A 27,813-nucleotide genomic window follows, 5' to 3' on the forward strand; every position below is an offset into this window, starting at 1 on the left:
GCGATTGGAACAAACAATTAGGTCTGAATTTAAGCGTCTGGAAAAATACAAAAAAACAACAGAATAAAATAAAAACTATTGTTATTTTCAGCAAAAAAATATTCATAGTACACACATCATATTAAACAAAAACTCTGAGAGACTTTCTGTAGTTTAGTAATCACGACAGTGGTGCCTTGAGATAGAAATTTGCCATTGGTGGGGCACAGTTTCTTTTTTTTTTTGCCATACAAGAATAAAGTGTAATTGCACAGTTGGTGGCACTGGTGCTGTCATTTATCAATTTTTATTTCAGGCAAATTCATGCACTAGTAAACCTGTCAATAAAGTTTTTCTTCATTGTAAGTTGGTCTAAGTTGGTTTTCTTTAACGTTAATAAGGCAGAGATGTACTATTTAGGGTTAGGGCTAGTTGTGGGTCTACGTTGGTTTTCTTTAACGTTAATAAGGCAGAGATGTACTATTTATTTGTATTAATGGAACTAAAATGAATGTCAAGACAAAGAGTTTTTGCTCCTTTTTTTTTGCTTCACCTCAATTGATATTGAGCTGCTCCTTTTGATGTGTGCAGCTGTCAACAAACAGCGCTCATATCTTACATTTTTGCTCGCAAGTCAAAAAAATAATTAAACAGATTGTAAATCATAAAAAAACACACAAGCTGGGTCACTCATATCTCAAGGCACCACTGTATATGAGGAAATACACGCAACATTGAATTTCAGTTTTATGTTTTTAGGTCCAGCAAAAAGATAATCAAAACCGTTAAATAAATATCCACACCTTTGTCAGTAATTATAATTGTGATGCTCTGGCTCACCTTCTTCTGAACAGAGGGATTGCCTGTTTTACAACCTCACTAAGAACAAAACCCACAACTAAAACACAGAATCCAACAGTCCTTAAAACATTATAGTGTTTGCATTGTAAAATTCCCCTTACAGTAGCAAGTGTGACTGTCTTAATGCACAGTCGCACTGAGTGTTAATGTGCCGCCGCATTTTGATAACAGAAGTCAGTAACATCAGAAGTGTGTTGCACTTCTGCCATTTAACGCCCCTCTGGTGTTTATAAAGATGCCACTGACACTCAACTAAAAGGGCCTCACACACATACACACACACATCGTTGACACAGATCATCAGTGATTGACAGCAAATCAATCCATCTGTAAAAAGGTGTTTCATTCTCAAGAATGAATTCAATCGACAGACTTGTTCGATCAAAGTGTCACGTGGGTCAATGTGTTATTTTAAACAAGCCGGTTGCACTATGAGGCCAGTTGTCATCTAAATCAAGCATCAGCCTTCAAAGTATCAAGTCAGACCACACCTCCTCACCCCTTAAGCTCTTGTCTTTTCACACACTAATCCTAAGAGAGCCGCCAGAAGATGAACTCTAGACGAGAGGTCCGCATCCAACGACAAACTTGTAAGGTAGTCTTGAACATAATCAAATGAATCATGAGCCCAAAACATGGATTGTCCGGTAGTGTTTCGACTTTAAAATTCAAGTGTCTCAAAGATTACCCGATGAAGACAAGCATTAAAAAAAAATGGTGGTTACCGAATGACAGACTGTATCAACATTCAAAAAAGCGTATGCGCAAAATAACTCGGTGATCTGAATAAAAAAGTTTAAAATGGATGTTACAGTCAATTTAAATTGGAACCCTGCTCACCGCTCGTTTCGTTATCCTTAACGCAGTTGCAGCTCCTTGGCAAATAAAGAAAGTGTCAGACAAAGATCAAAAGGCCATAAAAACACAATAAGCCTCACGGCCATGTGGCTTTGGCTTGAGCATCAACACGGGCCTGATGCTATATTTGAGTTTTGCCCTAATAAGACGCAAGATTTCCGAGTGGGTATCGTGTGACACATATTTATTGAAGACAGAAGCTCAGTATATCTTGCGGGTAACCCCTTTAGAATTTCCTCTTGTTTTTCACTGCTGTAACTCGAGCCGTTTTGCAATGGCAGCAATCCCTAGTGTGTGTCCATGCTACTTTCAATGGTGCTGGTTAAGTGCCACATTCTTAGCAAAAACCTTTGGCTTACCGAGACCACCTTTGACCGCATCCTTTATATCGATGGTATGTGGGAAGAAATAACCCGATGCTCCACCAAATCTGTTTAAGAAAGTGCAACTGGAATGCGTCACTCAGTGAGTTACATTTAGGGATTGTCTGTAACCGCCTTGTGCGTCCCTTAAGAGGAAGAAACGAGAATAGCTGCTGGCACTGTCGGGAGAATGTACCCCTTGGCGATCCTCCCTTTCTTCGAAGCTCAATGGCACTGATACATTTTGAATCATTTCTGACTTGTATGGACTCTGAAACAGTATACGGCTGATATTTTAGAGGTCCTCCAAAGCATAGCAAGGCACCGCGGCTGTGCCAGGCACTATTAAACCGAGCTATCAGTCACACCTTTGACCTGTCTGCACCTGCTCTTAACCAAAGGCAGAATCTACACACTCCATATTCAGACGGCTGAGTTGCAGATTCAGCAGTTTTTACCAACAATGTAGTGCAAGTTACACCATTTAAATGCATTGTATATTTCATTTAAAAATGTGAAACATCTTATACATGAAATCATTGGCTCCTTTTAATAACACAACTGATTCTGGAGCAAGCTATATAATATCATCGGGGGTAGATGTATAATATAATAATTATATATTGCAAGTGCTAACACCTTTTGAGATGAATCCAAAGGTTGTCAGTCAAGGATCCAACAAGGAAGACATTTCATACGGCAGCAAGATGCAAGAAGTTCTCAAGTAGCATGCCAAGCAACATGACCAAATAGAGCAAGGTGCATGTGAAGACGTCCTATCCTACAGTATAAAAGGCAGCCAAAGAATCCATTCATGACAGACGTCCATCGAAGGTAGGTTGCTCAAAAAGCTAAGCGACAGTTGTGTTACAAGAGGCTGGTCAAAGCTCCGGTTACTATTTGTGTCAAACAGTAAATAATTATGTTAAGTGGAGAAGAAGTAATATGAGTCAAAGATATAAAAAAAATTGAATAAAAAAAAAAAGCAACACTTGACGTTGAATATTTTGAAGTTGCACTGTATGTTAAAAGGCTTTGTGAGCCTCACCATACTTTGATTTTTTTTCCCCACAGTCTGCTCTGAAGCCTCTCGGAATTTCTTCATACGTGGCTGTGTCCTCGAAGGTAAATTAGCTACACATTTGGAAATGACCGTAACATCATAATGTACTTTTGTTGAAAATGTTATAATCATGCTTTCAGCTAAATTGCATGACAACTGCTGTGTTTATGTGACTTCAAAAACAGAACTCACCCTGTAACATCTGACATATCCAAATGTTTTGCTGACAAAAACAAATCATTTGGATTATTTGGCTCGATTGTAGTAACAGGTCATCATGGGAGACGGAGAAATGGAATGTTTTGGCCCGGCGGCCATTTACCTCCGGAAGCCAGAACGTGAGCGAATTGAAGCTCAAAACACTCCCTTTGATGCCAAAACGGCCTACTTTGTGGCTGAACCCAAAGAGATGTACCTCAAGGGTAAACTGGTGAAGAAAGAGGGTGGTAAAGCTACCGTGGAAACACTCGACCATCAGGTGAGAAAAAACAAATGATCCATGATGGAAGGAATTACATACATGTTTACATCAGGAACATATGGAACTTGCTTTGTGCACATAAAATAGCCTCGATTATTCCCAAATCATTGCAAGCATGGACAACTGAATAACGATCTCACTCGTGTACTTCTGTGCCAGACTCTGACTGTAAAGGAGGACGATATCCACCCAATGAATCCACCCAAGTTCGATAAGCTTGAGGACATGGCCATGATGACCCACCTCAGCGAGCCTTCTGTGCTGTATAACCTCAAAGAGCGTTATGCAGCATGGATGATCTACGTGAGTTTCCTTCAAAATCAGACAATGGAAGCAAATTGTTGAATGACTTGACATTTGTGATATGCTTTTTCCAGACCTACTCCGGGCTGTTCTGCGTCACTGTCAACCCCTACAAGTGGCTGCCAGTGTACGACTCAGTTGTCGTAGCAGGGTACAGAGGCAAGAAGAGGATCGAGGCTCCTCCCCACATCTTCTCCATCTCTGACAATGCCTACCAGTTCATGCTCCAAGGTAATAAGAGTATTTTGGATGGTCTGGTCATCATAAGATTTTCATGTCAAGAGACGGTTTTGAAAAGTAGATATATTTGTGTGGCCTGTTTTGGGCAGGTAATGCCTATTTAGTACAGTCGATTAGCATTTATCATGCTGCACAGCAAAATAAAAACGTTTGCTATTATTTTCAGTTTAATTGTAAACCTTGTTGATATCTTACAGATAAGGATAACCAGTCAATCCTGATTACGTAAGTGCAAACAAAAGCGTATTTTGATTTGCATGGCAACTGTTACACTATTTGGGTCATTTTGAATTAAATGTCTTGAAATCCATTTTGTAACCCAGCGGAGAATCTGGTGCAGGAAAGACTGTGAACACCAAGCGTGTCATCCAGTACTTTGCGACAATCGCAGTGGCTGGAGGAAAGAAGCAAGAGCAAGTGGCTAGTAAAATGCAGGTATGTTATGTATATAAATGTGTGTATTTTTATATCTATATTTATCAAATATATCAGAACACATACTGCAGATAATAACGTCCAATCGATGTATGGCTATTTTTAAGGGCTCGCTGGAGGATCAAATCATTGCAGCAAATCCCCTGCTGGAGGCTTATGGTAATGCCAAAACTGTGAGGAATGACAACTCATCTCGCTTTGTAAGTTTTTCTTTGCAAAATCATTCCTCTCTAGAAGATTTTTTTTTTTCCTAAATTTTACCGGCATTCTTCTGTAGGGTAAATTTATCCGAATCCATTTTGGAACAACTGGAAAGCTGGCTTCTGCAGATATTGAAACATGTAAGGAACCTGTCCAAATAGTTTTACTGCTGGAGGGAACTATTTTGAACTGACTTTTGCCTTGTTATGCAGACCTGCTGGAGAAGTCTCGTGTGACCTTCCAGCTGTCTGCTGAGAGGAGCTACCACATCTTCTACCAACTCATGACCGGCCACAAACCCGATCTCATTGGTGTGGACTAGTGAATATTGATACTTAACTCCATTTAGCTAATTCCTGTCCACGCATATGTCCTAACATCCACGCTCATTACAGAGGGACTCCTGATCACCACAAATCCTTATGACTTCCCAATGATCAGTCAGGGTGAAATCACAGTCAAGAGTATCGATGACATTGAAGAATTCGTCGCAACTGATGTAAGTGATACTATATTGTCAGTGAGCTTAAACTATAATGGACGGTTTATAAAACTGGTATCTGATTTCTTTACAGACTGCCATCGACATTTTGGGATTCACCGCTGATGAGAAGGCAGCCATGTACAAGCTGACTGGCGCTGTCATGCATCACGGCAACATGAAGTTCAAGCAGAAGCAAAGAGAGGAGCAGGCTGAGCCCGATGGCACTGAGGGTAGGAAATAGAAGACATTCGAAAGGAACTTCTGTTTCCTGTAATATAGATTTTGAAATATTGTTGCTTTTCATTTACAGTGGCAGATAAAATCGCTTACCTCATGGGTCTGAACTCCGCTGACTTGCTCAAAGCTCTGTGCTACCCCAGAGTGAAGGTCGGAAATGAATATGTGACCAAGGGCCAGACTGTGCCACAGGTATGAGGGCGTGAAATCAAAATGGCTATCACGCATTCAAATGACAACATTTCAAACTTCTTTTCTTGATCATTTAAGGTTCACAATTCAGTCTCAGCTCTGAGCAAATCCGTCTATGAGAAAATGTTCTTGTGGATGGTGGTCAGAATCAATGAGATGTTGGACACCAAGCAGTCCAGAAGCTTCTTCATTGGTGTCTTGGACATTGCTGGTTTTGAAATCTTTGATGTAAGTATAGTACATAGAGTATCAAAAAGCTTGGTCAAAATTGCATTCACTTCAAAACTCTTGTTGTTTTATGTGACAGTTCAACAGCTTGGAGCAGCTGTGCATCACTTCACCAATGAGAAACTGCAACAGTTCTTCAACCACCACATGTTTGTGCTGGAACAAGAGGAGTACAAGAAAGAAGGAATCGAGTGGGAGTTCATCGACTTCGGTATGGACTTGGCTGCCTGCATTGAGCTTATTGAGAAGGTAAACGAGAAAACCATCCAAACTCGGAAAGAAGTGCATTGACGCGATAGTAAAAGACAAAATGTCCTTCCAGCCAATGGGCATCTTCTCCATCCTTGAAGAGGAGTGCATGTTCCCCAAGGCTTCAGACGTCACCTTCAAGAACAAGCTGTACGACCAGCATCTTGGCAAAACCAAGTCGTTTGAGAAGCCAAAGCCGGGCAAAGGCAAAGCTGAGGCCCACTTTGCCCTTGTTCACTACGCTGGCACTGTTGACTACAACGTCAGCGGCTGGCTGGACAAGAACAAGGACCCCCTGAACGACTCAGTTGTTCAGCTCTACCAGAAGTCCTCTACCAAGCTTTTGGCTCTTCTCTATGCCGCACATGCCGCTGATGGTAAAGTTATGTTTTCAAACTGTACATGTTGTGTTTCTATTGTTTTAATAATGCACTGATAGACTTTCATTTAGATTTTGTCCAAAAAAAAAGACCTTAATAAAAACTTACATGTCATGTTCACGTTACAGCCGATGCCGGTGCCAAAAAGGGCAAGAAGAAGGGTGGCTCTTTCCAGACCGTGTCAGCTCTATTCAGAGTAAGCGTCGGCCCCCAGACACATGTATGGAATATCATGACTTCCACTACTTACTCATCCATTTTTTGGTCACATTTCAGGAGAATTTGGGCAAGCTGATGACCAACCTCAGAAGCACCCATCCTCATTTCGTGCGTTGTTTGATTCCTAATGAGTCCAAGACTCCAGGTACGCCCTCTCTAATATTAGAGTTGCATTCAGACTACGGTACAATAACAAAAACTCTGAGACTGAATTGTCCTCATTTTCAAGGTTTGATGGAGAACTTCCTGGTCATCCATCAGCTGAGATGTAACGGTGTGCTGGAGGGTATCAGAATTTGCAGAAAGGGATTCCCCAGCAGAATCCTCTATGGTGACTTCAAGCAGAGGTATTGATTAATATCAGATGGCGTTCAATGACATGAAGTAACCGCCAACTTCCCTCCAATCAGATACAAAGTATTGAATGCCAGTGTGATTCCTGAGGGACAATTCATTGACAACAAAAGGCTTCAGAGAAACTCTTGGGCTCTATTGATGTTGACCAGACTCAGTACAAGTTTGGACACACCAAGGTAATTTGTTTATCAGGGATGAACCTGTCGACATATGCCTTCAACACTTCATTTAAAAATGCATGGCTGCTTGTTTTTCAGGTGTTCTTCAAAGCCGGTCTTCTGGGTACTCTTGAGGAGATGCGAGATGAAAAACTTTCCATCCTGGTTACCATGACTCAGGCTCTCTGCAGAGGTTACGTCATGAGGAAGGAGTTTGTTAAGATGATGCAGAGGAGGTACACTACACTGACCGTCCATATTCTCCTGACACTTCCCTTCAAAGAAGAAAACAATGAGTCTTTGCTTCCATTTTGTCAGGGAGGCCATCTACTCCATCCAGTACAACATCCGCTCATTCACCAATGTCAAACATTGGCCATGGATGAAGCTGTACTTCAAGATCAAGCCTCTGCTCAAGAGCGCGGAATCAGAAAAGGAGATGGCCACCATGAAGGAAGACTTTGAGAAAACCAAGGAGGACCTCACAAAGGCCCTGGCCAAGAAGAAGGAACTGGAGGAGAAGATGGTGTCTCTCCTGCAGGAGAAGAATGACTTGCAGCTGCAGATTCAGTCTGTAAGTGAGACATGGAGTTATTTTTGAACGTGTTGATGAATTATCTGTTCAAACTATATCATTGTGACTCCAGGATGGCGAAACTCTTGCTGATCAGAGAAAGGTGCGAGGGGCTGATCAAAGCCAAAATCCAGCTTGAGGCCAAAGTCAAAGAGGCTTCTGAGAGGCTGGAGGATGAGGAGGAGGTGAACGCCGAGCTGACGGCCAAGAAGAGGAAGCTGGAGGACGAGTGCTCTGAGTTGAAGAAAGACATTGATGACATGGAGCTTACCCTGGCTAAAGTTGAGAAGGAGAAGCATGCCACCGAGAACAAGGTTTGCTCTTTGCATTCTTTTGCACTTGACAAATCATTCAGAACACTGCAGTCATTGAAATTAACATGAAGTAACTTGTGCAGGTCAAGAACCTGACTGAGGAGATGGCCACTCTGGATGAGTCCATTGCCAAGTTGTCCAAAGAGAAGAAGGCCCTCCAAGAGGCCCACCAGCAGACCCTGGATGACCTTCAGGCAGAGGAAGACAAAGTCAACACTCTGACAAAGGCTAAGACCAAGCTGGAGCAGCAAGTGGATGATGTAAGTCAAAACAGATTAGGCCACGCATCAAAAATAATTCCTAAACAATAATAATGATGCGCCACACTCTAAACAGCTTGAAGGATCCCTGGAGCAAGAAAAGAAGCTCCGCATGGACCTTGAGCGATCCAAGAGGAAGCTGGAAGGAGATCTGAAGCTGGCCCATGAGACCATCATGGATCTGGAGAACGACAAGCAGCAGTCTGATGAGAAAATCAAGAAGTAAGAGAACGCTGACTCTCAATGACTCAACGGCTTCAATGAAGAATTGTTGGGGAAGATGAATGACAACGCTTATTGTTGTATTGTTACACAGGAAGGACTTTGAAACAAGCCAGCTTCTTAGCAAGATTGAGGATGAACAATCCCTCAGTGCTCAGCACCAAAAGAAGATCAAGGAACTTCAGGTTGGTTCATGGATAGTAAAACCACCAATGTGGTGGCAATCTTGACTACGATGGACTTCATCATTTGGGGAATACAAATTTCAGGCCCGTATTGAGGAGCTTGAGGAGGAGATTGAAGCCGAGCGGGCCGCTCGCGCAAAGGTGGAGAAGCAGAGGTCCGATCTCTCCAGGGAACTTGAGGAGATCAGCGAGCGACTTGAAGAGGCCGGCGGCGCCACAGCTGTTCAGATCGAGATGAACAAGAAGCGCGAGTCCGAGTTCCAGAAGCTGCGTCGCGACCTGGAAGAGTCCACCCTGCAGCACGAGGCCACCGCCGCGGCTCTCCGCAAGAAGCAGGCCGACAGCGTGGCTGAGCTCGGCGAGCAGATCGATAACCTTCAGCGCATCAAACAGAAGCTGGAGAAGGAGAAGAGCGAATACAAGATGGAGATTGATGACCTCAGCAGCAACATGGAGAACATCTCCAAATCAAAGGTTAAGAACCGCCACCGTTTACTTCATGGCAGCTTAGTTTGGCAATGGCTCCGCGTTCTAATGTTTCTTATAAAATCAAATTTGTTTAGACCAACCTGGAGAAAATGTGCCGCTCCCTTGAGGATCAACTGAGCGAGCTGAAGTCCAAAAATGATGAACATGTGAGACAGCTCAATGACGTTGGTATCCACAGGGCAAGACTTCAAACCGAGCACGGTGAGAGACATCTTCAGTATCTACGTTTGCCTCAAGGATGGCAGGCGTATAAAACCCAATATTTTCCTCTTAGGTGAAATCAGTCGCCAGCTTGAGGAGAAAGAGGCCCTTATCTCTCAGCTGACAAGGAGCAAGCAGGCTCACATCCAGCAGATTGAAGAGCTCAAGAGGCACGTTGAAGAGGAGGTTAAAGTACGTGAACATTTTCAATCCAGGTCTGCTGCCCAACTTCTCTACTGGACTTTTCTAACGTTCGGTAAAATTCCTTCCTCTTCAAAAGTCCAAGAACGCCCTGGCCCACGCCGTTCAGTCCTCCCGTCACGACTGCGACCTGCTCCGAGAGCAGTATGAGGAGGAGCTGGAGGCCAAGGCTGAGCTGCAGAGGGCATTGTCCAAGGCCAACAGCGAGGTGGCTCAGTGGAGAACCAAATATGAGACGGACGCCATCCAGCGCACTGAGGAGCTGGAGGAGGCCAAGTAAGCTACAGCAAGGGAACGAAAATGATCCCAACGATTAAAGCGCTCATGACACCAATTGATGCGTCTTTGCAGGAAGAAGCTTGCTCAGCGTCTCCAGGACGCAGAGGAGTCCATCGAGGCAGTGAACGCAAAATGCGCCTCTTTGGAAAAGACCAAACAGAGACTTCATTGTGAAGTGGAGGATCTGATGATCGACGTGGAGAGAGCCAACGCTCTGGCTGCCGCCCTCGACAAGAAGCAGAGGAACTTTGACAAGGTCTGTTCAGATTATTTCAGTTGCGGTCTCCAAAAAATATTAATCACGTTTTTAAATGCTTTCAGGTTCTTGCTGAGTGGAAGCAGAAATATGAGGAAAGCCAGGCTGAACTGGAGGGAGCTCAGAAGGAGGCCCGCTCTCTCAGCACTGAAATGTTCAAGATGAAGAATTCCTATGAAGAAGCTCTGGACCATCTGGAGACCCTGAAGAGGGAGAACAAGAATCTGCAACGTGAGCCGAAATATTCACCAGAATCTTTTCTTTTTTTTTTAACGAATCTTAGTTGACCAAACACTTTTTTTCTTACAAAGCTGAGAAAATTGAAAATAAGTCTTTTGTTATGATGCTTTGTTACAGAGGAGGTCTCAGACCTGACGGAACAAATTGGTCAGACCGGCAAAACCATTCACGAACTGGAGAAGAGCAAAAAGATTGTGGAGACCGAGAAGTCTGAGCTGCAGTCCTCTCTTGAAGAGGCAGAGGTATGCTTCAGGGAAATCAAAAGGTGTGTAGAATTCTTTTAAAAGTCCAGAGGCCACAGCAAAAACGTGCTTTGTTTTTGTCAAGGCTACTCTGGAGCATGAGGAGTCCAAGATTCTTCGCGTTCAGCTGGAGCTGACCCAAGTCAAGGGTGAGATTGACAGAAAGCTTGCGGAGAAGGATGAGGAGATGGAGCAGATCAAGAGGAACAGTCAGCGCGTCATCGAGTCCATGCAGACCACTTTGGATGCTGAGGTCAGGAGCAGGAATGATGCCCTGAGACTGAAGAAGAAGATGGAGGGAGACCTGAATGAGATGGAGATCCAGCTGAGCCACGCCAACCGCCAGGCAGCTGAAGCCCAGAAACAGCTGAGGAACGTCCAGGGACAACTCAAGGTACATCCATCCCTTTTAATTCATGGTTAAAGACAGACTTGGACTGAACCTGATCTTTGAACGTTCATTTAGGATGCTCAACTGCACCTTGATGACGCAATTAGAGGTCAGGAGGAAATGAGGGAACAGGTTTCCATGGTGGAGCGCAGGAACAACCTGATGTTGGCTGAGATTGAGGAGCTCAGAGCTGCTCTGGAACAGACGGACAGAAGCCGCAAAGTGGCTGAAGCTGAGCTGGTGGATGCCAGCGAGCGTGTGACGCTTCTGCACTCTCAGGTAAACACTTCATGAAGACAAGCCGACATCCAAACAATGGTGGACATTATAGAATCGCTGGATAGAAAATCTTTGGCAATTCTTTCTTCAGAACACCAGCCTGATCAACACCAAGAAGAAGCTGGAAGCTGATCTGGTCCAGGTCCAGGGTGAGGTGGAGGATGCCGTGCAGGAATCAAGAAATGCTGATGAGAAGGCCAAGAAGGCCATCACTGATGTAAGTCATCTTGTTGCAACAGAATGAAACTTCCAGCAATGGACATCCATGAAATGAGTAAATCCTGATTTCCTCTCACAACACTTCAGGCTGCCATGATGGCAGAGGAGCTGAAGAAGGAGCAGGACACCAGCTCTCATTTGGAGAGGATGAAGAAGAACCTGGAGGTGACCGTCAAGGATCTGCAGCATCGCCTGGATGAGGCTGAGAGCCTGGCCATGAAAGGTGGCAAGAAGCAGCTCCAGAAACTGGAGGCTCGGGTAAGTTGTCCCAAAGAACAGAACATTTTCTTATCCTATTCCAGGAGTTTTGTGGTTTAACAAGATCAAACCCCTTTCACCAAAAGGTTCGTGAACTGGAGAGCGAGGTTGATGCCGAGCAAAGGCGTGGTGCTGAGGCTGTCAAGGGTGTGCGCAAATATGAGAGGAGAGTCAAGGAGCTGACCTACCAGGTAGGTTGAAACTTCATCAACTCATGCAAATGTCACTCGTGTGACCAATAGATGACAAAAGAGTGGTTTTAAAATGAGCAATGCTGATTCCAATAGACTGAGGAGGACAAGAAGAACATCCACAGGCTCCAGGATCTGGTGGACAAACTGCAGCTGAAGGTCAAGGTCTACAAGAGGCAGTCCGAGGAGGCTGTAAGTATCCCTGATGATTCTCTTATCATTGTCAATCAGCGAGCCACATTATAACTGAATTGTGGACCTCGGTACAGGAGGAGCAGGCCAACTCTCACCTGACCAGGTACAGGAAGGTTCAGCATGAGATGGAGGAGGCTCAGGAGAGAGCCGACATTGCTGAGTCCCAGGTCAACAAGCTGAGAGTCAAGAGCCGCGAGATGGTGAAGGTAATAACAAAAACAATCTTGTCAAAGAAAATTTCCCTCTCCTAAGCCGATCTCAAAATCTGACCGGTGTCTTTTTTTCTTTTCTCCAAACTTCTGTCATTGCAGACCAAGGTAACTGAAGAGTAAGCAGAGAATCAACGTGATGCAGCAAGAGTCATAAAATATGATTTTCTTGTTGCCACTTTATGTTGAACATGTTGTGACTCTGTCAATAAAGCCTAGATAGCTTGCGGAAGCTTCTCAGGGTCATGCTCCTTCTTTTTGTTTCTTTGCACAAGTTCCAGTAGCAAGAGATATCAAACAGCACAATTTAAGATACCATCAAATATTCAAATATTTGTCCACATCATGTCATTTTTAATAATTCTTCTTCTTCTTTCATATTCTCATTTGTAATATTTTGATATTTTGATATTTTGATATTTTAATATTTTAATATTTTTAATATTTTTAATATTTTTAATATTTTAATATTTTTATTTAATTTTTTATATTTATATAATTTAATAATAGCTTTAATATGAATCTCCACCTGAGAGTTCCCAACAAAAGCAGTCATTAGCAGCCAGACAGAACTGGACTTAGAGCTGCAAGGAAAGTAGTGCTTTGGTGCCACCTTGTGGACTCTATAGCCAATTACTCTATGCCCATGCAAATATATATATATATATATATATATATATATATATATATATATATATATACATCGTGAGAGATGTTCAGCTGTGCCGTGGGAAATTGTCCAACATTAAATACCAAGCGCATTGTAAACAGGATCGCCAAACCACAGATCAGTTAGCGCAAGGCCTGGTCAGCCACTTGCTAATCGTGCATGCGTGGCAAATCGGAGAATCTTGAGATTTCATGTTGTGGCATCGGCACATACTCAGTTTATGTGTGTGTTGCTGTTAGTGTTGGCTCGTGAGTGAACGATTCGTTCAAAAGAACGATTTTGTTTTCAGTGAACAAGAGTTTTCAGTTCATATGACTTCAACCAGTAGGTGCCGGTAATGCGCATTGACGCTGGTGCCGTAAATCAAAACGAAGAAGAAAATGACGTAAATTCCCGTTCACGAACGGTCGTGAATTGCATTTCCCGTTCACCAACGGAACGGATCTGTGAGTGAACGAGTCAGTGATTCGCATTTCCAGTTCATCGCGAGAACGGATCAGTGAGGGAACGAATCCTGACTTTCCCGTTCGCGAACGAGTCAGTGGGTCAACTGCCTTCCTTCCCGTGCATCAACGGATCAGTCAGTGAACGTGTTGCGTCTCCCTCCTGGCGTGAACTATGTAAGCCAGAATGTCGATTTACGATTTGCCAAGGAAAGAAAGAACCACTCACTGAAACACCACTTCTTTTATGCGCGTTTTCTCCAAGCTAACGGCTAACTTTCTTGCATGAAGGGATGCGCCGTTATGCAACAACGGGGAGATTATGCTTCTCTTCGGGTGATCCTGATTTTTTAACACTTATAGTAGTTTTTAAATAACGTGTATGCATATATACGCCTAAATATTGTTATCCAATATATCTACTGCAATTTCACATTGGATTATTGGTTTGAAATTTACTTTTAATATTATTACTTTTAATAAACATTCATGTCAAAACTTGTCTGGTGTTTTATTCCTTGTTTTTATGTTCGCCAATTAAAACATTAAAATCAGACATTTGGTTAACTGCTTTATATGACAATATGTGTAGGTACACGTCATGGACACTTCAATAGGTACACTACACGAGGTAAAAAAATAAAAGAATAAATAAAGGGTTAATTGCACAATAAAAGTCAAAGTCAGCTTTATTGTCAATCCCTTCATATGGCAAGACACACAAAGAAACCGAAATTCCGTTTCCTCTATCCCACGGTGACGAGACATACAAGTAGACGACACAAAATAAAAACAAGAAGGCACAAATAATAAATAATAAATAAAAAAATAATAAATAAATAAAATTCACATTCAAGTAAATTCTCACATCTGGGATCGAACCAAGTTCTTACCAAGCAAGAGCCCGTGTTACTAACCAGTCAGCTATTTCGACCTGGCAGCAATTGGTCGTCCGCACTGTTTTGTACTAGTAATGTGCATTCCAGTTACCTGAATCTTTAGAATCGGTTCACTCAAAATATTTGTTCAAAAGAATCGTTCACTGAATCGTTCACTACCTTTCTTGGACACTCCATTAGCTACACCGCCATTTTCAAGTGTACCTAATACAGGCCACTTTATTAGGGAAATATCATGGTCAAAGGTCACAGGTGTCAAGCTCTTGTCCTCGGGGGCCGCGTTCCAACATGTTTTCCAAGTGACCCTCGTTAACCGCACCTGCGTGAAAAGTTTTTGGTCACTTTCACGTTCTGCTGGAGCTAAAACTTTTCACGCAGGTGCACTTAACGAGGGAATCACACGGACACTCCATTAGGTACACCGCCATTTTCAAGTGTACCGAAAAACAGGCCACTTTATTAGGGAAATATCATGGTCAAAGGTCACAGGTGTCAAGCTTTAGTCCTCTGGGCCGCGTTCCAACATGTTTTCCAAGTGACCCTCGTTAAGCGCACCTGCGTGAAAAGTTTTTGGTCACTTTCACGTTCCGCAGGAGCTAAAACTTTTCACGCAGGTGCACTTAACGAGGAAATCACACGGACACTCCATTAGGTACACCGCCATTTCAAGTGTACCTAATAACAGGCCACTTTATTAGGGAAATATCATGGTCAAAGGTCACAGGTGTCAAGCTCTAGTCCTCGGGGCCGCGTTCCAACATGTTCTCCAAGTGACACTCGTTAAGCGCACCTGCGTGAAAAGTTTTTGGTCACTTTCACGTTCCGCAGGAGCTAAAACTTTTCACGCAGGTGCACTTAACGAGGGAATCACACGGACACTCCATTAGGTACACCGCCATTTTCAAGTGTACCTAATAACAGGCCATTTTATTAGGGAAATATCATGGTCAAAGATCACAGGTGTCAAGCTCTTGTCCTCGGGGCCGCGTTCCAACATGTTTTCCAAGTGACCCTCGTTAACCGCACCTGCGTGAAAAGTTTTTGGTCACTTTCACGTTCTGCAGGAGCTAAAACTTTTCACGCAGGTGCACTTAACGAGGGAATCACACGGACACTCCATTAGGTACACCGCCATTTTCAAGTGTACCGAAAAACAGGCCACTTTATTAGGGAAATATCATGGTCAAAGGTCACAGGTGTCAAGCTTTAGTCCTCTGGGCCGCGTTCCAACATGTTTTCCAAGTGACCCTCGTTAAGCGCACCTGCGTGAAAAGTTTTTGGTCACTTTCACGTTCCGCAGGAGCTAAAACTTTTCACGCAGGTGCACTTAACGAGGGAATCACACGGACACTCCATTAGGTACACCGCCATTTTCAAGTGTACCTAATAACAGGCCACTTTATTAGGGAAATATCATGGTCAAAGGTCACAGGTGTCAGCTCTAGTCCTCGGGGCCGCGTTCCAACATGTTCTCCAAGTGACACTCGTTAAGCGCACCTGCGTGAAATGTTTTTGGTCACTTTCACGTTCCGCAGGAGCTAAAACTTTTCACGCAGGTGCACTTAACGAGGGAATCACACGGAAACTCCATTAGGTACACCGCCATTTTCAAGTGTACCTAATAACAGGCCACTTTATTAGGGAAATATCATGGTCAAAGGTCACAGGTGTCAAGCTCTAGTCCTCGGGGCCGCATTCCAACATGTTTTCCAAGTGACTTTTCACTTTCACTTAAGCTTTTTCCCTATTGAAGTGGCCTGTGATTTGGTACACCTCATGGACACTACAATAGGTACACTACACGAGGTAAAAAAAAAGAAAAAAGAATAAATAAATAAGAAAGTGTAGTGAACGATTCGGCGAACGATTCTTTTGAACAAATATTTTGAGTGAACCGATTCAAAAGATTAACTGGAATGCACATCACTAGTACAAAACAGTGCACACGACCATGGACTTCCAGGTTGAAATAGCCGACTGGATAATGACACGGGCTCTTGCTCGGGAAGAACTTGGTTCGAGCCCAGGTGTGAGAATATGCTTTTATTGTGCAATTAACCCTTTATTTATGTATTTTTCATTTTTTCTTTTTTTTACCTCCTGTAGTGTACCTATTGAAGTGTTCATGAGGTGTACCTACACATATTGTCATATAAAGCTGTTAACCAAATGTCTGATTTTTATGTTTTAATTGGCGAATAAAAAAAACAAGGAATAAAACACCAGACAAGTTTTAACATAAATGTTTATTTGAAAATAATAATAATAATAATATTAAAAGTAAATTTCAAACCAGCAATCTAATGTGAAATTGCAGGAGATATATTGGATAACAATATTTAGGCGTATATATGCATACACGTTATTTAAAAACTACTACAAGTGTTATAAAATCAAGATTACCCAAAGAGAAGCATAATCTCCCCGTTGTTGCATAACGGCGCATCCCTTCATGCAATAAAGTTAGCAGTTAGCTTGGAGAAAACGTGCATAAAAGAAGTGGTGTTTCAGTAAGTGGTTCTTTCTTTCCTTGGCAAATCGTAAATCGACATTCTGGCTTACATAGTTCACGCCAGGAGACGCAACACATTCACTGACTGATCCGTTGATGCACGGAAAGGCAGTTCCCCCATTAACTCGTTCGCGAACGGGAAAGTCAGGATTCGTTCCCTCACTGATCTCGCGATGAACTGGAAATGCAAATCACTCACTCACTGACTCGTTCGTGAACGGGAAGTTACGTCATTGTCTTCTTCGTTTTGATTTACGGCGTGGTGGCACCAGCTTCAATGCGCATTACCGACACCTACTGGTTGAAGTCATATGAACTGAAAAAAGAACAAGTCACTTTAGGAAGTGATTCGTTCACAAATATATATATATATATACGTGTATTTTACGTTGTAATATGAGTTGGTGTCCCCCAAAATAACAAATGTCGGCATAACGTTTTTTTTTTATCAACCTTTTATTCAAACACATTCGGAATAATAACACCATCAACTATAACCCAACAAATACAAAATTAAAACATCAATGTCGGCATAACGTGTGTTGGCTGGTATAGCAGCAATGCTGTCTGTCACTCACTCGTGAATTTTCGCGAACGACTAATCAGCAGCGAGCGATAGATGGAGGAGGGACTTTACGAGTCAGTGACGTAATTTCCCGTCCACGAACGAGACGAGTCAGTGACGCGACTTCCTGATCAGTGTGTGCGTGTGTGTGTGGGGGGGGGACGATTTGTTGAACGATTCGTTGAACGATTCGTTTGAACAAATCTTTTGAATGAACTGATTCTAAAGATTCAGTTCACTTAAAAGAACTGGAATGCACATCACTAGTTGCCGTGTGCTTTTACTAACAGTGACACTATGACGGCTGTGGTGCGTTTTCGGTCCGATGGAAATCAGAGTATGTAGTTCAACGGGAGAACCTGGATTGTTCATTTTTCACCAACGTAAAATACTCAGTCAAGTCGAGACACCTCGACTGTGATAGCCACTCAAGCCGCTGTCAGAACAGCAGAGCGTCTTTAAAAGTGACTTTGTTCTTCTGTCGCAATATTTTATAGAGCTAGTCTAAAACAGTAAACGAAGCCATATTGATTCTTTTGGATTTTGATCACAATCACTTTCAATAGTTTATTCCTTACACTGTCTAAAACCTTTTTCAAAAACTGTCACTTTCATTTACAAAAGAAATACAATTTAAAGAATATTTAGTATTTATTTTTATTCAATTATTCGACTCTCCATACATATATAGGAATAGAACTTTACGTCTTTGTTGTAATATAACTGATTTTAATATAGAAGCTGGTGTAACACAACAGATTTTTGTTGGTGGTGTGCCTCGAGATTCTTTCCAATGAAAAGGTGTGCCGTGAATGAAAAAAGGTTGGGAAACACTGTTCTAACGTGGTAATTTATTGATCAGGTAACCAAAAATTATATCTGACATTTACATGACAATTAGATCAAAACGTTGCTTTCCAAGGGTTCATTAAAATAAATGTCTTACTCTATATATACGTATGCCTGCACATATCAACTGTAATGGATGTATCTAATAACTAATGAATCACTTCAACATACTAGTTCATTGACAAGATATTAAAAGATGACATCAAGGGGAATGGTTTAGCTTCTCCTGAGCAAAAAACAAAACAAAACAGCAAGTAGGTGAATTTTTTAAATAAAAGTGAATATGCAGAGGCTTACTGTGTTTCGTTTTGAACCGTTCATGCATCCATTTTGGTACACTGTTTATATTTTCTTCCTGGGCACAGGTTACGCCCACTGTATGGGCATAAAAAAAATATATCTCTTTTCAATTCACAAGAGGTCAGCATTGCATCGCAGGCAGGCTGTTGCTCTCACCCCTGCATTGCCATCGTAAAAATATTCGCACATGGAGACGACTATTGGGTTTCAGTCCTGAACCATGATTTGACAACTCAGTTGATGCTGGATCTGGTGTGTCGAGCATTTTTTGGGGGAGGGATCATCCAAGCAAGCATCACAGTGCTGGATGCGCATTACTCTCGCTGCCAAAGAGAATTTGGTGCAGTGTAAACAAACCGACTGTGGTATAAACTAGTGGCAGAACTATGAGCGCTCACTTTGAGATTAGTCAAGGATTTTGGAGCGTAAAAATGTCCATTTGATCCGTCAGATGGACCTCGGAGCTGACGCCTCGTTAACCACCACTTGAGCCCCGCGATGAGCAACCAGAAGGAGGCGGGGGACACCACCAGCAGCAGCAGCAGCAGTGCGCCCTCGCGGCTTGGCCGGCCGCCCTGCGAGCCTCTCCCCGGCCCGAAGACCAGTGTGTGCTCCCGCTCATACTTCGTGGTGGTGATGGTCTTCTTCCACGTCTACATCATCAATGTGATCGCCCTCCTCTTGTACGTGCACTACAGCAGCGGACAGGAGGACGCCAGGCCGGGTCCTCCTCGCGACAAGCAGAACCCACAGCCGCCGCGTCCGCCATCGAAGGCACCGCTGCCTCGTGACATTTTTCTCCCACGCATCGAGGGCATCCGAGTGAGTAGGCTGGGCTGTACTGCCGTGATGCGTCACGAATATTTACCACCATGCCATTATTATTCTGCATCGCAAAAAAAAAAAAAAAACACGCGCATCTAATAATCATCTCCATTTATTTGCCAGGTGGGACATGTTCAGAAAGTGTCATTAGTGCCTGGAAAAGTCCACGAAATGAGAACTTTGAGTCTGAAACCTCTGCTCTTTGGTAAGCACTATTTCAAATCACCAACAAAGTCTGTCTTCAGAAACACAAAAAAAGCTTTTAACAATATATTTTTTTGTTATTGTAACTTGAGGTTTGCAGTGGAGTAGAACTTAACTGCATTATACTGTAAACTGGATTGGTTATTTTATTCTCAAACTTTACTGAGCCACGGCACATTATAAATGTGTATTGTTCTGCAAAAATATCTATTCTCATACGATAAATATCTAAATAAAGCTTCCTTTTCACATCTGACCCAATTTCGGCTAAATACTCCCAGGATGGAGTACAGATGACATAAGTGCATCTGTTGGGGGAACAAAAGCAGCAATGCATGAGCAAATTGTCAAGTGGGTCAGGTATCCTGGAGCAAAAACGGCCCAGTGCATCTTCAGTTAGATAATTATGTACAGTAGAATCTTCAAAGTGGAATCTTCCAGAAGTGGTACAATTTGAAGTTCAAATGAAATATTCTGGGGGGAAAAATATCCCTTTAATAACACGTGTTTAACTTTGGAGGATTTGTTGTAACAAGTCAATAGGTTCCTGGGGAAACTGCACAAAAATGAAGATTTATTTTCAGGGAAAGCGTTTAATAATTTGAAGGTGTAACGTTTTTTTTTGGAGCTACAACTGTGTGTGTCGTTGTGCAGAGATCCCTGGGTTCTTGTCAGAGGATGAGTGTCGAATTGTAATGCAGCTGGCACAGCTAAAGGGTCTAATGGAAAGTCAGTTAATGGTGCAGGATGGCCAGGAGGAGCTGGCCAAGGAGCTGGACCTCAGCCCAGTGGAGATCTTCAACCTTCTCGATATTAACCAGGACGGACAGCTGCAGCTTCATGAGGTGTATGTCACTGTGTGGATCATGATTGTGACATACAATGTGGAGTCTCTTAGCACAGACTTGTCAAATTCATCCTATCCTTTGCCTTTGACAGATACTGACTCATTCCCGAGTGAGGGACGGTATTTGGCTCACGCCAGAGAATTTGCAAGAAATCTATGCCGGGCTCAATGCAGACAAAGATGGGAATGGTAAGAAGTCACTCAGTAAATTTGATTTGTTTATTATTATTATTATTGTTATTAGTATTATTATCATCATTGTTGTTGTTATTATTATTAATATTATATGTTGTAATTATTATCATTAATATTATTCTTGTTATTATTATTGTAATCATTCTTGTTATTATTATTATCAATATTATATGTAGTAATAATAATAATTATTATTATTATCAATATTATTATTATTATTGTTCAACTGGCACATTAGGTCTCATTACATTGTGCGAAAGTACCAAATATGGTTTTCAAAACAGGTGTGTATTTCTTTTGCTGAAGGTTTGCTGAGTTTGGAAGAGTTCAGGCTCCTGAGTGGCGATGCCTTCCAGCGCTTTCTGCTGCAACAGGGGGTTAAAAGGAGCCAGCTGGTGAGGAATAGTAGGCACACTTGGCTATACCAGGGAAAAGGAGCTCATCAGGTCCTTCAAGATATTAAAGTAAGGTGAGGAAGAAATGAAGCACGACCTCCTTCTGTTACCATTCTATTGCAAGGAGGTTTTGTCACCAAAAGTTAAAGCCATTGTTAATGCGCAAGGGTGACTCGCCTGACACGTCTGCCGACAACACTGGTGGACCTCAGCGAGCCGCTTCAGGTGGTCCGCTATGAGAAGGGCGGGCACTATCACGCCCATCACGACAGCGGGCCTTTCTACCCAGAAACCGCCTGCACTCACACGCGTCTGGCGGCAAACGCCTCCACCCCTTTCGAGACGTCCTGCAGGTGAGAGCACTTCACCCGTGTGATATCAGCTTTTGTATTCCATTGCAACGTTGGTTCTATGACCTCCACGCACACTCAGGTACATCACTGTTCTCTTCTACCTGAACTCTGTCGAGGGGGGCGGGGAGACCGCATTCCCGGTGGCAGACAATAGGACCTTTGATGAAGTGGTACGTAATGAATATATGTGATGGAAATTCGGGAAAGTGTCACCGTGGCTGATGATGATCAAGATTTTTTTTTTAAGTCTCTCATTCAGAATGATGTCGATCTCATGGACACCAGAAGGAATTGTGACAAGAGTAACCTAAGGGTGAAACCTACCAAAGGGAAAGCTGTGTTCTGGTACAACTACCTTTCAGACGGAAAAGGTACAGTGCTCCTTACTGCATTTCAGTTGCATGCTTTAGTTGTGTATGAGCAGTGGCGGAGCTAGAGGGGAGACCACAGGCGCACTGGCCCCCTGATATATGCTTGGACCACCCCAGGTGCCAGACCAGTTAATTGAACATTAGGTATCTGAAGGAAAAAAAATCCTAGCTCCGCCAATGCATGAGAAGTATTGTAAAGTTTAAGTAATGAGAATAGAAAAACTGAGAATTATTTTATTTGTCCCCAAAATAATCACAGGGGTGATGTATTTTTTTTCCTGCAGGTTGGGTTGGCGAGCAGGATGAATATGCTCTGCACGGAGGCTGTGTGGTCACCCACGGCACTAAGTGGGTCGCCAATAAATGGATCAATATCGATCCAGATTACCAGCGTCAGGCTCGCTACGAGCAGCTGGTGTCCAATCGGCCAGATGATGAGGTTGATGAAGATCTGACATGGAATTCCGATATCCATCAAGAATTGTAGCTCAGAATCGAACACCCTGCCCCCCTCTCCCCTGCACACAACCCGTTTGATGACCGCAAAATGTATTCAGGGAATGAGGTCATGGTGGCTTTATGCAACTTCTAAGGCACTTTTGTCAAGTTTTGCTTGATATCTATTTAATTGACTGTGTATAGTTAGATTCCCCCTTTTAGGAATGTTGCACTAAAAAGTCATCCAAAGGACCCTTTGCATGGAATAGCTCTACATGTTTTGCTGTTGCACTTGACTGAGATTGCCGATGAAAACATTTTAAGTATTGCTACCACGACCAAAAATATACACACACCGTGTGACGCATGTTGCCTTGTTTTTCTTGCTTGAATCCTTTATTTTTTTTATTGTAACACACGAGGTATTGTTCAGCTCCTCTATTTTTGTCATTTTCTTTATACAACTGCTCTGTGTTTCCTATGTGTGATCAAATATAAAATCAAGATTCTATGCCTTCTGTTTTACGGAAAAGCCATAGTCACAATATTAATTACCACCAGAATGAGTGAGTTACCAAAAGAGTCTAACAGACTAAATGCCATTAGTTGTAGGAAAGTCCCACCTTGTGGAGAACCAGATGTCCGGATTGGTTAAGGTTCCTAAAGCTTGGTGTTGCGGTCCATAACCTAGAACAAGAGCTCATATGAGGTCATTTGTATACAATGGACCTGAAAAGTGCAACAGGCCATTAAATGTTAGATCACATGAAATATTCAGATCACACTCACTGTCGATGAGTCAAATCCGTGACGGCCCAGACTGAAGAGCACGGCATCGTGGACAGAGGCAAATAAATGTCGCTTTGTAATGGAGTCAGAAAAGAAGTGGCCAAGCTCCAGTTGTTGGACCACACAAGCTGAAGAGAAGAGCAATTGACAGGTATGTAAAGTGGCAGGACGGTTGAGATTTGTGACACCGCTTACCTTGACAACCTGCCAAGTAAACGTCAATATCAATCGTGCTGAAGTCTTGGAAAATCTGTTAACGGATATTAGATGTGAGTCAGTGATGGAGGGAGTTTGGATAGCTGAAAAAATAATTTATGTACAAAAGTATTGGGGCAGCTGGTCAATTATCTCCGATACAAACATGGAAGAAAACTACATGTTTAATAAAACGTGATAAATAATTGGAAGACTTTCTGTGTGTCTGTGGGAATATTTGTCCACATACACAAGAAAAATTTGGAATTTATTCTGGGCTAGTTTTTTTCACATTCTTCACCAAACTTAAAAAAAAATGAAAAAGCCTTTATGGACAATCTTTTGTGTACTTCTTATATGAATGGGACTCAAAATATTCTGCAATTTATTATTATTATTTTTTTGCAAACCTACATTTCTCATGGTCTTCACAGCCACTGTGTCAATAAAGTTAGCCGTGGAGAGGTCAAGAATAATGGAGTGGATGTCCCAGGTCCATTTGCCTAGAGACCCGAGAGAGATGCGTTCCAGGTCACGACTCATCGCGTCTTTACAGCCGGAGTCCCGATTGGTGGCATCACTGTCCATCTGCTCGCATCCTAAACTGGTGTGGTCAGAATCGCCTCCCTTCAAGTACTCCCATCTACACTGACCATCTGTTGTAGTGGGTTTTATAAAAACGCTGCTATTTCTTCTGTCAGTCCAGTTCTCCGCTTCTGTGGCCTTCCTCACCAGGCTTTCTCTCCAGGTTTTGGCCTCTTCCTCCACAGAGAATACTGCTGACTGGTCAGGAAGTTTCTTAATAGAAACACATACATCCTGTTAAATAATTTGTCATTTCTGCAACGTGGGCTACAGTTACATTACCTCTCTCTTGCCTTGTCTTTGAGCCCGTCTCGCTTTTCTTTTTTGTTTACGTTTCTCTTTGGCTTCCTGTCTCTTCTTATAGGTGATCATTTTATTGATGTCAAGTCCACTCTGGAATAAAACCAAAAGAAGGAAAAATAAATAAATGAATAATTTGTCGGGAAACTACTAAGACTATTCTGAAAAACTGCTAACCTTTTTTTTCAGCGCTTCTAGGTACAGTTCGGCATTAGCAAAATATACTGGAGCAGAAGAGCGGAATATTATAATACCTGGAATTTCTCTTGCCTGCAAAACACAAATACGAATGATATATTTTGATGCAGGTAAAGGGAGGCTTTAATCTATTTTTTTTGGTCTGTCCTACCTCTTTGTAAATCTCGATATCCACATACAGTTCTGAACCTTCGACATTTCCCAGAACAGAATAAATTGGTCTAAAAATGAAAGAACAGGAATGAGCTCGACATTCGCCACACTAATATCACGAGAATTTAAAGAGAGCTTAATAAAAAAAAATTGTCCACTGCATTAAAAGAAAAAAAATTCCATAGTCTTACAGCTGGGTTCTGAAGATAACAGTAAAGAGTGCAAACACAATGGCAGCAGCAAGGCCCAAATCCAGATTGAAGAGCAAAGTGGACACCCACGTGAACAACCACAACACCTTAGGGACACGATATAATAGTCAGTCCACATTCAACACAAATCAAAATATGTCCAACTGTTGTCATCCCCTCACCAAATCAATCTTGTTGCTCCTCCATAGAATAACAATATCTGAGTATTGTTTGAACATACCCTTCAAGTTCACAAAGACGATACACGCCAGAACTGCCTAAAAAAAAAAAAAAACAAGGTTACAAATTCTAAAATCTGAGCATAGAATTTTGAAAGGATTAAAAGCAATTAGTCGTGCAGGAAACCTTTGGTAGTTCCTGGAAAAGTGGACCAAGTTTCAGTATAGTCACCAAAACAATTACAGCCGATGTTATTCCAGCCATCTGTAGGAGCACAAGGAAATGAGTAGAATCTACTGAATCACATCTTATTCTGTTTCTACTCTTCCACTCACTTGTGTTTTTCCACCAGTGCTCTCTTGAATGAGACTCCGAGACATGGATGCACATACGGCGTAGCATTGGAAGAATCCACCAAATGTATTGCTGAGACCCAAAGCCACTAGTTCCTGTAACAGTGCAAATAGTTTGTCTTTGCAGAACTCATCAAACCACTGTCAAGTCTGCTGTACCTGGTTGCTGTCCACTTTGTATCCGTGTTTCAGTGCAAATATTTTCCCGAGAGAAATTGATATGGCGTAGGCGACAAGAGCCAGCGCGAAAGCATCTCCAATAACTTCACTGAAAATGTTGACTTTTGGTACAATTGGAGGACTTAACCTGCGGAGTAAAAGATGAGAAAAAGTAGGTCAAGGAAGGATCATGACAAAAAAAATTTTTTAAGATGCTTACCCACTCGGAATTTCTCCAACAACTGGAATAGTAAAGTTTCTATTTAACTGGCCATAGTTTGATATTAGAGTTGCTGTTATAATCTGCAAAAAGATAAGGCATTGATATTAACATTAATTAACACTGCGGGGGGGAAATAATGTCAAATTACTATACACAGGAGAATTCTAACAAATTTAACACCATTGGATCATATTCTGAAAGAGAAGTTAATTATTAATTGACCCTTTTTTTTGCTGTCAAGTGCACAAATATAGAGGCCCTCATCTCTGCTGCTGACTCTGTATGTTTCTTAAGCCTTTTCAAGGCTGCACGATCAGAGCCTGCCTAAAACCGCTGATGTGCTAACACGAACACTCCAGAAAGCGTGTCCTTGTGTCAACTGACCGTGATGAGCTCCACTGGGATGGGAACTGGCAGCCTTGGGCTCAGGAGGGAGTTGAGCTCCTTTGCCGCAATCAGCAATATCAGGGATACCACACTGACAACCAGAGTGGGGAGGTGCGTCTGCGGCAGCAAGCGGCAAACTTCTTTTAGAGTCTGATTAGTGGAAAGAAAGAGAGCGAGTGTGTTATACTACACATTAACACAATAGTCTAACTGAGGTAAGAGTTAATTATTATTTTAATATTGAAATTGAATCTACATTCTCATACATGGGAAGTAGAAGCAGGTATTTTTATTTTTTTATCATAGGGGGAGATAAATCCAAATTAGAGATTGATATATTTTTATTTATTTATTTATTTGATTAATTTCTATTATTTATTTATTTATTTATTTATTTATTCATCATCTATATTATGAGTTAGCAATACATATTTGTGTTTTTTGTTTTTTATTTAGTAATCAAATAGTTGCATTTGGGAGGTTGTGTTTTTGTTGGTTCAAATTAAAATTAAAATTCAATTCAAACGTATTTATAAGGGAGATGCAGAGTACCTCTTACTTACATACACCAATGACAACGGTCCATTAAAGCGTGCTGGTGACACCCCAAAGATGTATTTCAGTTGCGCCACCACAGCATGGAGGGCAGCAGCAGCTGTGTACGCTCGCACCAGAGGTTCTGATAAGTACGTTCCCACAAAACCGAATTTGAGCGAACCCAGCAAAACCTAAACACAAAAATACAATATAGGTGAAAGACCTTAAAAGGGGAGATTGTCCATCCTGTTGATCATACCTGTATAAGTCCTCCCAGGACAGTGGTAGCAGCAGCTACCTGCACCCTGTACGAGTCCCGAGCAGCTATGTCCACCTCACTTGTGACATTGGTCCCATTCATCTTCAGGAAATCAACATCTGGAGCAAGTCTCTCGGTAACACTACCCACCATGATGCTAAGCACAGCAAATGTACCTGTGGAACAAACAAGGTGCTATTTCAAGCAGTACCCAACTTGATAGCAGTTTTTCTACTCACCGATCGAAATATGACGTGATGTTCCGAAAAAGAAGTAAATTAATGCTGGGTAGAGAGAAGTGTAGAGGCCAAAAACAGGAGGAAGCGAGGCCAATAATGCGTAAGCCATCCCTAAAATCAAATATGTCATTTTAGACCATTCAAATGAAGGACAGTAAAATGGTCAAGATGAGCGAATATCCAACCTTGTGGCAGATGCATTATTCCAACGCTAATTCCAGAAATGAAATCTGGGATGCCATCATCCCAGACAGAATATTTGGGCAGCCAATAGAACACAGGAAAAGTACTCAAAATCCCCTGTTTAAATTTGGGGACTGTGCATCTGCAATTTGTGTAAATTAACTGATGAAATGTCTCAGCAGTATTTATAAACACATTTAAAAAAAAAAAGTAAAATTGCCTTACCTGATGGAATCTTTAAGATGGTGAATTACAGATGGTTGATTGTCAACGTACGATTTCCTCTGTGCTAACTCTTCAAGTCCCTGCTCATCCAGCACTTCCCTTTCAATTTTATATTTTCTATATCTTGAGTCCATTTGACCTCAAATGTGTCTTATGAACAGCACAATACTCAAAACAACTCCAAAGCCGTCATCTGTAAATCTGATACCGCGCTTCATTTTTATCTGTTTATGCATATCGGGTTGCCTAATGGTTAACTCCGGCCAGGATGTTGTGGGAGGAACAGTGATTGGTAGACT

At 42.2% G+C, this 27,813-nt stretch overlaps 2 protein-coding genes, 1 long non-coding RNA gene and 1 pseudogene across 6 annotated transcripts; 2 read left to right on the forward strand and 2 right to left on the reverse strand.

Annotated features, from left to right (window-relative positions):
• Positions 1 to 1,920: 1,920 nt before the first annotated feature.
• Positions 1,921 to 17,999, reverse strand: LOC119122530. The gene is made up of 3 exons (XR_005097905.1): positions 17,846 to 17,999; positions 6,576 to 6,586; positions 1,921 to 1,934 (listed from the first exon to the last, which is right to left on the reverse strand). It is a non-coding gene; the product is annotated as an uncharacterized LOC119122530 (long non-coding RNA).
• On the forward strand, positions 2,837 to 12,728 carry LOC119122515 (annotated as a pseudogene).
• An 859-nt stretch (positions 18,000 to 18,858) lies between the features above and the next one.
• Positions 18,859 to 22,869, forward strand: p4htm (prolyl 4-hydroxylase, transmembrane (endoplasmic reticulum)). Of its 2 annotated transcripts, XM_037250812.1 has the most exons (10): positions 19,245 to 19,334; positions 19,429 to 19,552; positions 19,679 to 19,760; positions 20,414 to 20,604; positions 20,699 to 20,795; positions 21,108 to 21,270; positions 21,364 to 21,549; positions 21,629 to 21,719; positions 21,797 to 21,920; positions 22,205 to 22,869. In XM_037250812.1, the coding sequence occupies exons 3-10, from the start codon at positions 19,727 to 19,729 to the stop codon at positions 22,405 to 22,407; spliced, it is 1,089 nt and encodes a 362-aa protein (XP_037106707.1). In that variant the 5' UTR covers positions 19,245 to 19,334; positions 19,429 to 19,552; positions 19,679 to 19,726; the 3' UTR covers positions 22,408 to 22,869. The 2 variants fall into 2 exon arrangements, with proteins under 2 accessions (XP_037106706.1, XP_037106707.1); XM_037250811.1 differs by having other exon boundaries at positions 18,859 to 19,552.
• Positions 22,733 to 27,724, reverse strand: slc26a6l (solute carrier family 26 member 6, like). 3 transcript variants are annotated; one of them, XM_037250805.1, is made up of 19 exons: positions 27,515 to 27,724; positions 27,292 to 27,431; positions 27,107 to 27,217; positions 26,868 to 27,043; positions 26,635 to 26,799; positions 26,069 to 26,221; positions 25,682 to 25,764; positions 25,462 to 25,609; positions 25,285 to 25,398; positions 25,136 to 25,213; positions 24,952 to 25,047; positions 24,770 to 24,876; positions 24,577 to 24,646; positions 24,405 to 24,497; positions 24,210 to 24,320; positions 23,757 to 24,140; positions 23,343 to 23,351; positions 23,148 to 23,275; positions 22,733 to 23,045 (listed from the first exon to the last, which is right to left on the reverse strand). In XM_037250805.1, the coding sequence occupies exons 1-19, from the start codon at positions 27,646 to 27,648 to the stop codon at positions 22,961 to 22,963; spliced, it is 2,385 nt and encodes a 794-aa protein (XP_037106700.1). In that variant the 5' UTR covers positions 27,649 to 27,724; the 3' UTR covers positions 22,733 to 22,960. The 3 variants fall into 3 exon arrangements, with proteins under 3 accessions (XP_037106700.1, XP_037106701.1, XP_037106702.1); XM_037250806.1 differs by having other exon boundaries at positions 23,343 to 23,397; XM_037250807.1 differs by having other exon boundaries at positions 27,292 to 27,336; positions 27,515 to 27,618.
• Between the last annotated feature and the right edge of the window lie 89 nt (positions 27,725 to 27,813).

The sequence above is a fragment of the Syngnathus acus genome, chromosome 5 (genome assembly GCF_901709675.1).
Source record: "Syngnathus acus chromosome 5, fSynAcu1.2, whole genome shotgun sequence".
NCBI lineage: Eukaryota > Metazoa > Chordata > Actinopteri > Syngnathiformes > Syngnathidae > Syngnathus > Syngnathus acus.